The following is a 12,261-nucleotide window of genomic DNA, read 5'->3' as shown; positions in this document are numbered from 1 at the left end:
TGGTTTGGATTGGAAAATGTCAAATCCAAACTCATACCAGGCATTTCAGGTCACCGTCAACCCCAATATAGACATAGTCAATATCAGACTGGTGTTTATTTACAGTGTTGCATTGTGGACATTATTGATTTGGTTTGCTTGTGGAATATCATTCCTGATTTTGTCACACTGCATTCTCACACCATTTGCCTCTGTCCTAAAACTATTTTTCTGTGCTTTGTTTTGTTTCTAAGTGCTCACATAGAGTACTGTGCAAAAGTATTGGGACCTGTAAGACTTAAATTTGTTTTAAATGTTTTTTTTTTATTTTTGGTTTACATTCTTTCTCCCATTTCCCAATTTCCTACTTTCCCATTCATTTTAGAGAAATGTTTGTCATTAAAAACAAAGTAACCTATTAAGTAATAACACTTAATACTCTTCAGATTAAAAAAAGTCTACCATGAAGCTTTTCCAAGATGCCTTTAATACTGCATATTAATAAATCTAATAGAATTTTGCTTGAATTTCATTTTTATTGTCTTTTCGTTTTTGTTTATTTTTGTCATTATGTTTTTAAGGTTGTGTGTCCATCCGTCCAAGATCCTCGTTAGCAAGATATCTCAAGAACAAGTGGTTGAATGTTTGTAGGATTTATATGGAAATTTTAATTGTAACCAGCAGATGAACTGATTCAGTTTTGGAATTGATCCAAACAGGAAGGTCCCAACAAGGTCAAATGTTTGAAATAGTGTTCCTTCAATAGCTTACTTCCTGTTTGTACATTTTAAGGTATTTCAGGCATACAAATTAGTAACAAGAAGGAGCAGTAGACTTGTTGGTGATGGATGCATCCCCACTGACACTGTTGGCAGAGAGTTCTACTCGTTTTGTATATTGCTTTACAGAGTTTCTTTTATACAGAACTGTATATTTGCAAAGACATTTGTACTGTCAGTTGCACGTTTGTCACTGCATCCTATTCATTCTGATAATGAGCTCTGCCTTTTCCACCATACAAATGTTCCTTTATGCAAATGAACGTGTGCCGCGAGGGTATATTGGTGTTTTTTGACTGATATATTAAAGAAAGTTCATTTCAAACGTGAAAGAGGCGCTAGTTTTACAGTGTTATGTGATGCATCTGTTCCAGTTTATATTACCATTGATGGTAACTTTCATGACAGAAAGTTAACAAGTCTGTTGGTATCTTGGGTTGAAATGAGAAATACTTTGTTTACACTGTCAGTATATGCTGTTTCTGTGTTTGAAACTAAAGCTAGTCAACTGTCTGCGTTAATGGATGTTAAAATGGTTGCCAAAATTAACGGTACTGTAATGGTTGCACTTCCAACAAATCCGTCGAAATGTCATAGAATCATCAACCTGTGGTAAGCAGAGAGAGTTGGTTTACCTGTACCATAAATGGAAATCACCACTTTTGATGGTTTTATCTTTATTTTTTCTCAATGCACAGGCAGCCATAGGAAAGATGTACGAGATTCAACGGACCGTAGTGGAATCCAAGCCGAAGAAATTCATCTGATTGGACATGAGTGGACTACGAAGCTCTCTGTGGAGGTGGACCAAGGCTTTTCAGAAAACCACTGACTGTCTAACACGCCTACATCAGGACCTAGGCTGAGGGATGATGATGATGATGATGATGCCGTTCAAGCAATGGCTTGCTTTGTATACATTCACTGTTCCCAGATCACTTACACTCGTTCTGCCTCGTTATTAAGTCAACTGTGCTGAAGTGCACACCTCACTGAGTGCAAATACAGCACAGCAAACACACCACACAGCCTGCTGTTACAGCCCACCATTAGGAGTCTGTCGTTTTTAAGTTTGTAGGTACATGTCATGTATGTATTATTTGTCCTGTTTCATTAAAGGTATGTTACGTTCAGGCACCACGAGCTGGACAGTTCCTGATCATTTTCATGTAAAGTTGAACATGTGAGAAGGGTCACAGTGATATTGTGTATTGGGATTAAAGGTTTCCCGCAAGGCCAAAAGATTTAAAATAGATTAGTTTGTTAGTTTTTCGGTAGGGATGACCCAGTGAGCTCCAGTGTAAGGTATAAAGGTCATGTTGCACAATGCCTCCGAGGCTAAATACAGGGTTTGAGAGAGGACAACATTGAGCTTGGTTCCACTTGACACTGCAGTGGGTTCTAGTTCTGTCCTCTTCATATAAAGGTGTCATACATAAAGTACTCCAAGCTTCAAAAGCATTGAAATGGAAAATTTATATTTGAAGTTTTTGTTTTGATATGTAAAATTGAAGGTTAAATCTCAAAAAATAAAAAGAAATAATGGTAAGAGAAAATAATTGCACTTGAGTGCAAAGGTTTGCATCCCCCATGATTTCTGAGTGGAAGTAAAAGAAAACTGGACCTCTGTTTTACTGTTTATTTGTCAAAAAAGAGAGAGAATTTGAATAGTTTAAAAATGAAATGACCATCATGGTGTATGCTGTAACAAGGCAACAATCTAAAATATAACACAAAATCAACAAAAATAGCAGGAAATATAACATTCAAAAATGCAACTGGATAACATCTTGATATTTTTCCTTCTATTAAGATCTTACAATATACTTTCACAATGTTTGTTACTTATAATAGTGAAGGGTCATCTGTAAAACCTAGCACATCTAATATCTTTTGTAAAAAGTACATTTCTTTTGTCTTCCTCATTTTATCTTAAATGTAACAAACCTTTGCAGTCAGCTATACATTCACACTGTACATGCAACAATTAACCATAAATGAAAATACTTCTAATATACAGATCATTTTACATTTATTTGTATCTACAGAGACCTATATGCAAAGGGACACATGAGAATTAATCCAAATATTATGTGGCATTACAACACTAATGTTACAACACAAGGAGGTTAAGTAAATAATCTGATTAGGTTACTCAATCTGGTAGCCGTTTCACCCAAAAAAAAAAAAAAACAGTACTGTAAAGTAAGGAAAAGAAAACCATAAAGTTAAATGTTGTCAATATGCATTAACATATATCTTATGTTATATCAGGGTACTTTCTCAGGGTCCCAACTGTGACACTCTGACCATCCTTCTTACACCCTGAATGTAAACCCTACATCAGATGCTCATCCTTCATCTAGCTTGAGTAAGCTACATTAGCCTGGGCCACAATCCATATTGGAAATGACGCCTCACATATCTCAGACTGTGTGATGGGTAATGAAGCTGTCAGTTGTAATACCGTGTGCGAGAAACAAGCTTCAATTCCACATCATCTACAATTCAAGCAGAAGAAACAATGTCCTAATAGAGCTTCATGTCTCATACAGATTAGCAAATGTAGCTTGAAGGTTGTGAACATCAAAGTGGTCGGTGTAAATCTGTGTGGCATGATGGACGGTTCAGGAAAATCCATTCTTGTTAGCTAAGAGAGGAGATTTCATTGCTTAGAGCTGGAACAGCAATGGAAACAACAAGAAGAGAGAAATAAACCGATAAAAAATTGATGGTTTCAAAACTGCAAGCATAGCTGAAACACCTACTTTTCATCTTGTTTGCACTCACAAGCAATAGAGGTCTGTTTTCTAACTGAAAGCATTGTTCAGAGATAGATAAAGGTCTAACAGCTAATTAATTACATCAGGTATAACAACCTAATCCTCTTGAAACTTGTACTTTTCCACATCTACAAGCCATATCAATCAAACCATGAGGTTCTGGTTATGTTTGAATGAACTTTTCCCCCAAAACAGCTATACAGATATTGCACCATAGTTTGTTTCTCTCCCCAGAGTGTATCATGTTCAGCTTTTGTACCTTTGGATAGTAACGATTTAAAACAGTATATGTCAATGTCACAGGACGGGACGTTCAATCAAACACTTATTATGTGTAGTTAAAAATATGATGCAGCTTTTTTCACCATTGCCATTTTATTCAGAGTGTAGCTTCACCTGCATTCACTCACTTGATCTGCAAAGAGTCAAAATATTCTGCTTTCATGTGTGTTAAGGATACTTGCAGTAATGTCAAGAGGTACTTATTATGACTAGCACTTTGCTGCTAATGGTATAATGAAGCAGAATTTGTGGCTTTTAAAGTTTTTTTAATACTTGTAGAGTTTTATATAGTCGTACAAACTAGATGGTATCACTGTGGCTCCTAAGTTCTTTTTTTTTTTTTTTTTAAATACAATAAATACACACAAATACAAGATATTTAATAATACATTTGTGCTATTTTAGCTTTTATCCATTCATTACCATTAATTATATTCACTTAGATGTATGCACAGTATTATGAGCTTGAATAATTATGCTACAATCAATAACTATGATATGCATACAACTTAACACAAGTTGCTGTTTGAAGCCTACATTTCACATTGAAAAAAAGCCTCTAATCAAACCAACCCTTTCATCAGATCATGTATAAAGAGATGTAATATAATATGCACTTTGCAAAGGTTAACCAATCTTCATGGCAACAACATAGAAAATTGAGCACTTCTCTGGAGGATTTAAGGTCCATGGAATCCAGTGAACCCGCCCATGTTGAAGAACAGAAGTTAAAGTGTGTGCTGAAGCAGTCACCAGACTGGAGGACATTCTGGCACTGATTTAATGTGTGCAAGACAACGGTTCTACAGCAGGAACACTTCTACACACTTGATGGCAAGTGTAAAAAGATGCACATAACTCAAGCTGTCATGTTAGCTACATTAAAGCACCAAGTTGGTCTTTTTAACACAGTATTTGCTTTTGATTTGTAGAGACGTTAATGAAAAATGTTACTGATCTATACCAGATCTTATGTAACAAATTACTTGTCCGATCTAAAAAAATAAATCCTTTACGTTTTAAAAGCTCTTTAGCTTCGCTGCCCACTTTAGGGAAAATAATCAGTTACATTCAGTTCACAGCAAAGCTACAGCTTGCACTACCATCAGTTATCCTGCGTTCAAATTAACTCTGAGGTGGGAGGTCGGAAATTGGAATTACATTGTTTTTTTCGACCTCTGTATGCTCGAGCTACAAAAGAATATGGTCACCTCAATGTTCTTTAGCAACAATCTAGCCAGATAATTGATGAGTGATGTACATTTACTTCCTCAAACAGCAAACTGTGTAGTCAGTGCTATAGATTAAACAAGAGAATAGGTCTGCATGTTGATTGATCTAAAATAGTTACTTGTACATACAGTATTACTCAAGGTAAAGAAGTTCTACTTAAAGGTACTTAACAGTAAAGAAATGCTACTTTGTTTACAGTTGATGATGTGAGCAGCCATGTTTTTTTTTGACGCCACTTGCTGAACTCTGGGTTGAGGAGACCTTCCCGACTTTCCGAGTAGGAATTCTGAGTTGAGGAGCATTTTCTTTGGTTTTAGCTAGTCAGAGGTCAGACATTCAGAGTATTGGGTTTGAGTCAAATGCAGCATTAGATTTGATAGGTGGCCAAATTCTTGTGACTAAATAGTGCTGGTCAGACTGCCGTGGTGGCCACCATGTTTAGGTCATGTGACTACAAGAGACAAATGTTCCACTACACCCAAGCTGCTAGGTAATTATAGAGAGCTACTGTCATACCGGTGTATTGTCACACAAAGAACCACCTTCTGGGAAAATAGCTTATTGGACGTCAGGTCATGCAGTGATGCCAGTGTGCTAAAAGTAGCCCATGTCTATCAAAAATATTCTATGTTGTAAATTAGTTGTTAAAAATAGGCTGTTATAAATAATTATCACTGATGTCTTTGCATGAACCAGCTCTGTCCATCTAGTATATAAACCCAAGTTCAGAGATTTTTTTGCATAGAGAACTCAGATTTGCAATGTTCACATTCAGTCGTGGATGATTTTACTCGCTTGTGCTCCTGGGGTTCACAGCATGTGGACACACTGCACACAGTAGTTCTGCTCGTCGTTATTGTCCCAGAATTCCCCGCGGTCAGTCCTCATGTACACGGCGAAGTACACGCTGGCGTCCGGGTCGAGGAAAGGAGGCGTGTGCACAGTAAAGGAGAACGTCTTACTGTCGCGCACGCGCTCTCCAGACACGGGCACTGCGGGCGCGTCCTCGAAGGACGCCCAGTGGTTGAACGTGTACCTCACCCCGACTTCTGTCTCGCCGTTATCCGCGACGTTTGCGCGTATGACCCCGCGCACGGTCAACCCGGACACGGAGACCCTCTCCAGGGCGAGCATGCAGCGATTCGCGCGCGCCTGCGTGGCCTCCGGCGCGAACCGCTTCTCGACAGCCGGCGCGAGCCTCCTGTCCGCCGCTGTGTCCCGAGCGGATGTGAAGCTCGCGCGCAGGTCGCCGGAAGGCTCGCGCTCGTGCTGCGCGGGGAGAGTGCGCAGCGCGGCGAACACCTCGGAGGGCACGTGGGGATCCTCGGCGATGCTGAAGTGCCTCACGCTGGCCAGACTCAAGCCGAGCGCGTCGGCGAACTTCACCCGCTTCCTGCAGCTCTGAGAGAGCCGGCTGAACAGGTTGGCCTGCTCGGGGTATGCCGGTAAGGACTTGGCCCTCCGCCTGTCCCGCAGGTAAATATCCTCGGGTTCGGAGTCGTCGGGATCGTCGTCGCCTCCATAGCCGTTCTGTAACGCCGGCGAGAGGACCGAGCGCGACATGTCAACCGGTCTGATCATCCAGAGTCAGAATCAGAGCAGAGTACAGAGTGTGTATAGAGAGGACAAAGTCAATCAGTGGATCATACAGGGGAGGTGAGACCATTTTAACAGGGTGTGTGTGTGTGCGCGCGCGAGACAGGTTAATGCACTATTAATCCCCCGCCCTGGACAACACTCCTTCCTTATAGGGCCTCTTTTGGACCCTCCGTCAGCGGGCTGTGTCTCATTACACACCTTTTCCTTCTACTGAGTAGCCTAACTGATGCTTTATTAACTCAGATCATGTCTTTCCACAATAAAGTAAATGGCACATGAACCCTATCCTCACATTAGTTCACAACAGTAGGCCTTGTGATGTGTGGAATGAGTCGAGATCTCTCTCTCTCTCTCTCTCTCTAACAGATGAACTATTACTCTCACTGCAATTTAATCAACATGTTTCCATGGGAACCTGTTTTCAGATTTGAGCTCTTAATTAGTATACACAGTGAGATGTGCATGAGATATGTGTCTGACTCTCAGCTGTGTGTATGAATGACATTAGTGGAGGTGATCAGTTATCAGGATAACTGGAAATGAAATCTTAATGCAGCACAGACACAGCAGACACAACCATGTACTCTATTTGTCAATTCACACTGTAGTGCCTTGCTTACTTCACAAGAATTTAAATAGATTTTATAAAATGCAATGCAAAACATTAGTATTTTGTTAATTCGAAAGTACAATAATATCAGCCAGAGAACACAATAATGTCATAATGTTGCAAACTTGGTCTTGTTTTATGAAGACCAGACATTTAAACACTTAATAAGCCACATATTTCATATTTCATGATGGATTTTTTTAAATTGTAATAATAGTAAAATCTGATGTGATTATCCCACATATTCATAACTGTATTTATTTTACAACAATAATTCATCTACTGAATTAGCATCAGCTACTGTAGCTGAGGTCAGAGCCAAGTATTTCATGTTCCATGGTGGATTTCTTTATAGCAACAATAGTAAGATGCAATAATACTGTTATCCTACTTTTGCTTGCATTTTTCTAAATTACTTTAACCTTTAACAAAACATAACAGTTAAAAAGGAAATGAAAATTACCAACTAAATTACATCAGATAATGTTTCTGAGTTCAGATGTCAGTTTTTAGGATTACACACCCCACACATTCACATTCAAAAGCATAATTACATATGTGTAATGATGAGAGTATAATGGACTTCATTTCTGTACTCAGCATTTCAGTATCAGTTTCATCACTTCCCAGGAGGAAAAGCAGCTGGACAAAATTGCCAACACAGCTCCTTAAACTATTGGCATTTAACTGACCTTATAAAAATGAATGCAGCCCATATACAAACCACACAGCCCATCATTTATTACCAAAACTGCAACCATTTATTTAAATGTGCTTGCAATTTTAATTTAACTCCATATTTGGATTTACTTTGCTTTATTCTACTCAAATGTATTATGTTTAAATTACACTGAAGTTTCTACAAGTTTTATTTTATCTTTGAGCATGCCATAAGTATAACAAACTCTTTACATGCAAACTTCTGGTTTGAGACATCAAATCTTGAGAATCTTGGGAGCACAGTGTCCATCAGTTGGTCCCTTCAGTAATAACACATTAAAATGCCATTTGCATTCTTTTTCCAGCACATCGGTTGGAAATGATCATACAAACAGCTGCCATGAGGATTCTCCCTTCAAAATCACCCACATTGCCTTCAGTGTTATGCTTTGAGCTATACTGCTAATTAGATAAATGTCATATTTCTTCAGATTCTGTGAAATGCGCTGAACAATATCTTCCTGCTGGAAATGATGTCATGGTACCAGTTGCCTACTTAGTTACTTTAAATATACACTATATGGTCAAATGTTTGTGAGCACTTGACCATCACACTCAACACTCATGTGTTTAGTCCCCCTTTGCTGTTATAATAACCTCCACTCTTCTGGGAAGGCTTTGAACTAGATGTTGGAGTGTGGCTGTGGGTATTTGTGATCATTTAGCCACAAGAGCATTAGTAAGATCAGTCACTGATGTAGAGTGTGGAGGTCTGGGGTGCAGTCAGTGTTCAAGTTCATCCCAAAGGTGTTCAGTGGGGTTGAGGTCAGGGCTCTGTGCAGGACACTCGAGTTCTTCCACTCCAACCTTAACACACCATGTCTTCATGGAGCTTACTTTGTGCACAGGGGCATTGTCATGCTGGAACAGGTTTGGGCCTCTTAGTTCCAATGAACGGAAACCTTAATGCTACCATCAAGACTTTCTATTGAAAGTTGTCTGCTTCCAACTTTGTGGCAACAGTTTGAGGAAGAACCACATATGTGTGTGATGATAAGGTGTCCCCAAACTTTTGGCCATATAGTGTATATCACAGTTTTATTAGTCTGTCCTTCCTCTTGGCCATTTACAAAATGCAAATACATTTTGTCAGAGATTTTGTTATGTTGTTGTATATTTGCACCATCCAACATTGTAACATTTTCACATAACATCACAGCAATGGAAATAAGGCATTCCATGAAATGACTGCCCACATTAGGATTTAAGCAATTCATTATAAGGAAGCAGAGGGTTTTATTTTTATTCTGTTTTATTTGTTTGTTTGTTTGTTTTGTCATGGACTACTGATGCAAACTTAGCATGGGTTATGCATAACTAATTTTTGCAACAGATTGGATAGGATGATAAATTCATACTTAAGTAGAATAGACATACTAAATGGATTTAACTTGTGTATTATGATTAAGATACATGCTTATTAACTGTTAAAAAAGGGTAGGTATGCCTTTTATTTATACATATTTTATAGAATAAAATACCTCTAAATTCCCCCTAAATAATAAATTCTCCAAAACTATTCTTCATAACCTCTTAATCATTAATCAGAATGTATTATTCAACCACTTTAACTGAATTACCTAACTCATCGATTCAGTCAGAATTAAAAGTGACGTCATTGCGTAATACCGTCATTGTGTGACGGTCAGTGAAATAAGAGCGTCCCCGACATGATTCTGATGATGGCAGTACTGGCCTTGTGCTTTACGACAGTCTCTTTATCTAACATCTGTAAATCAGGTTGGGCAAAAACGTAAGAGGCGCAGTAGTATCAGCGTATCAGACTGGAGAGGCTGGATGTTTTAACTGCTATGAACTCGTCTTGCTTGAGCACAGAAAATCATGTCATGTGACAGTATTTGGCACTGGTCAATATTAGCGGACTGTCCACCAGTGTTTGTTAAAGCTCAGTCATGAAATACGTGCTGTGTCCGCTGGGACCATGCTTGCATCACAGCCTTGTGAAGGGAAGTCAAATGAGGATAACAAAGAGTCACATACTTACTTATATTAACAACAACAACAACAACAACAACAATAATACTAGAGGGGTACAGTGGCTTAGTGGTTAGCACTATTGCCTCACACCTCTGGGGCTGGGGGTTTGAATCCTGCCTCTGCCCTGTGTACACGGAGCTTGCAATTTCTCCCCCTGCTTTGGGCGTTTCCTCTAGGTACTCTGGTTTCCTCCCCAAAGACGTGTTGTAGGCTGATTGGCATTTCCAAGTTGTCTGTATCCCTGCCTTGTATCCTGTATCCCCTGGGATTGGAACCCTGTGTAGGCTAAGCGGTACAGAAAAACTGGCTTAACTCTGTTACGCTGTGTTATTATGATGCCATATTTTGGCTCCACTTGACCCCTTAGAAAGAAGCGACACCATAAAACAGTACAAAGTTCTTCTGACTGATCACCTTTATCTGCTGATGAAACATTTCTATCCTGATGGCCGTGGTCTCTTCCAGGATGACTCCGCCCCATCCACAGGGTTCACTGAATGATTTAATGAGGATAAAAATTACGTGAATCATTCACATCATTCACCATCACCAGATCTTAACTCAAATGAACACCTATGAGAGATTTTGGAGTGATGTGTTAGACAGCGCTGAGATATGTCATGTTGGTTTCTCCTTTTTTTGTTACCTGTCGGTATATGATCTGCTCAGAAATACACGTGTAGCAGTGATGTATAGTGTGTATTGATCCGAGAAAACCACACAAATTCAAAATCCTTACAATTGTTTGCAGTGTGCACTGATGACCACCAGGAGGCAGCAATGTAACACTTTAGGACAATCAGTCACTCATCTGTCATGGGATGTCTTGAAATCTTGATAATGACCTTTTTTTTACTCATCCCATTCATATATTCACCTTCAGTCCTTCACTCTGGGGTGAAATCTGATTCCTCCCAGGAGTACAAACAATACACAAGACTTCCTTCCCCTTCAGCATCCATTTATTCTCATCCAGACACACACATCTCACAAGAAATCTCTCTACTGCACTTGCACTTTTAAACCACTACAGATGATACAGAATGTGTGGGTGTGACAAAGGGACACGATATGTCTAACTTGACCTGCACTGGCTCACTGTTGCTGCCAGCATCGAGTTCAGCTTCGAGTCTTGCCTTTGAAAGCAGGTATCCCCAGTTCCCATCTTGGATGTGTGTCCCTGCTGAGCTTGTTAATTAACTGCAGATTCAATCAGGTGTCTTTGACTCACCAAAGCATCACAGCTCCGGTCCTACTGAACTGGGAAACCCTGTTATAGATTACCTCCTCAGTCCCTGTGGTCTGCAAGTCAGAGGAGCTTGGTAATGCCACCACCGCATGGCGCTAAGTCTAAAAACCATACATTTCACATATAGTTCTTCTTAAATGAACCATACTTGGTCATGTTAAAGTGAAAATAACTACATGAACTTGAACTACTGTAGCTGCAAGTGACTTCAGTAGATTTTCTGGCTATTTAACAATTGATGAGCTCAGAGACCACTTCTTGTTCACATCATGACTTCTTTAGAACGTTGACCCTAGCTGTGTATCACTGAATTATAGATAATGTCATTCAAAATGGGTCAAAAACAGAACTGTTGTGAAATACCAGAAGTGACTGGGGAAAAAAGAAAGCAATAAGGGTCTCCTGGGTCATGCCACAGGCCTACTTGGTTATGTGACTTTCATGTAAGTGGTTGACAAAGACACAACACTTGCATACATATACTCACTAGCCATTTTAATAGGAACACTTGTACCTCTGCAGAGTCATGCAATGAGCCTCCATCCATCAGTCAATCATGTGGCAGCAGTGCAAAGACTGGGGGAAACAGGAGATATTTTTTCCAGTCTTCAACTGTCTTTTTTTTTTCCAGTCTTCAATGCCGCCTCAGATTCCTGCTCTTGGCTGAAAGGAGAGGAACCTGATGTGGTCTTCGGCTGTTGTAGCCCGTCCTTCTCAGAGTTTGACGTTGTGCGTTCTGAGATGCTCTTCTGCTAACCACGGTTGTAAAGAGTGGTTATTTGAGTTACACTAGCCTTCCTGTCAGCTTGAACCAGTCTGGCCGTTCTCCTCTGACGCCTCTCAAGGCGTTTCTGCCTGCAGAACTGAATGGTTTTTGTTTTTCACACCATTCTGTGTGTGAAAGTAGGAGATTAGCAGTTTCTGAAATACTCAAACCAGTCCATCTGGCACCTAACATTGCTTACTTTGTTGTCGGACCTTACGTGACTAGCAGCCATTAGCCTATTTTTATTTCACTTGGATTTTAAC

The 12,261-nt window shown here is 39.6% G+C and overlaps 2 protein-coding genes across 3 annotated transcripts in view; one reads left to right on the top strand and one right to left on the bottom strand.

Moving 5' to 3' along the window:
- The window catches only part of LOC113545413 (LYR motif-containing protein 4A), a 46,042-nt gene extending 44,147 nt beyond the window's left edge, over positions 1-1,895 (top strand). For both annotated transcript variants that reach the window (XM_034304296.2, XM_053234000.1), the window contains exon 3: positions 1,457-1,895. In XM_034304296.2, the coding sequence (XP_034160187.1) occupies positions 1,457-1,525 (69 nt within the window). In that variant the 3' untranslated portion in view covers positions 1,526-1,895. The remainder of the gene's footprint in view (positions 1-1,456) is intronic.
- Positions 1,896-2,383: 488 nt separating this feature from the next.
- Positions 2,384-6,751, bottom strand: ppp1r3g (protein phosphatase 1 regulatory subunit 3G). Its single transcript, XM_026944761.3, has one exon. The coding sequence runs from the start codon at positions 6,635-6,637 to the stop codon at positions 5,867-5,869; it is 771 nt and encodes a 256-aa protein (XP_026800562.3). The 5' UTR covers positions 6,638-6,751; the 3' UTR covers positions 2,384-5,866.
- Positions 6,752-12,261: the final 5,510 nt, after the last annotated feature.

The sequence above is a fragment of the Pangasianodon hypophthalmus genome, chromosome 1, assembly GCF_027358585.1.
Source record: "Pangasianodon hypophthalmus isolate fPanHyp1 chromosome 1, fPanHyp1.pri, whole genome shotgun sequence".
In the NCBI taxonomy this organism is placed as follows: domain Eukaryota; kingdom Metazoa; phylum Chordata; class Actinopteri; order Siluriformes; family Pangasiidae; genus Pangasianodon; species Pangasianodon hypophthalmus.
The sequence above is the reverse complement of the archived record's forward strand: the minus strand, read 5'-3'. Positions and strand labels throughout refer to the sequence as shown.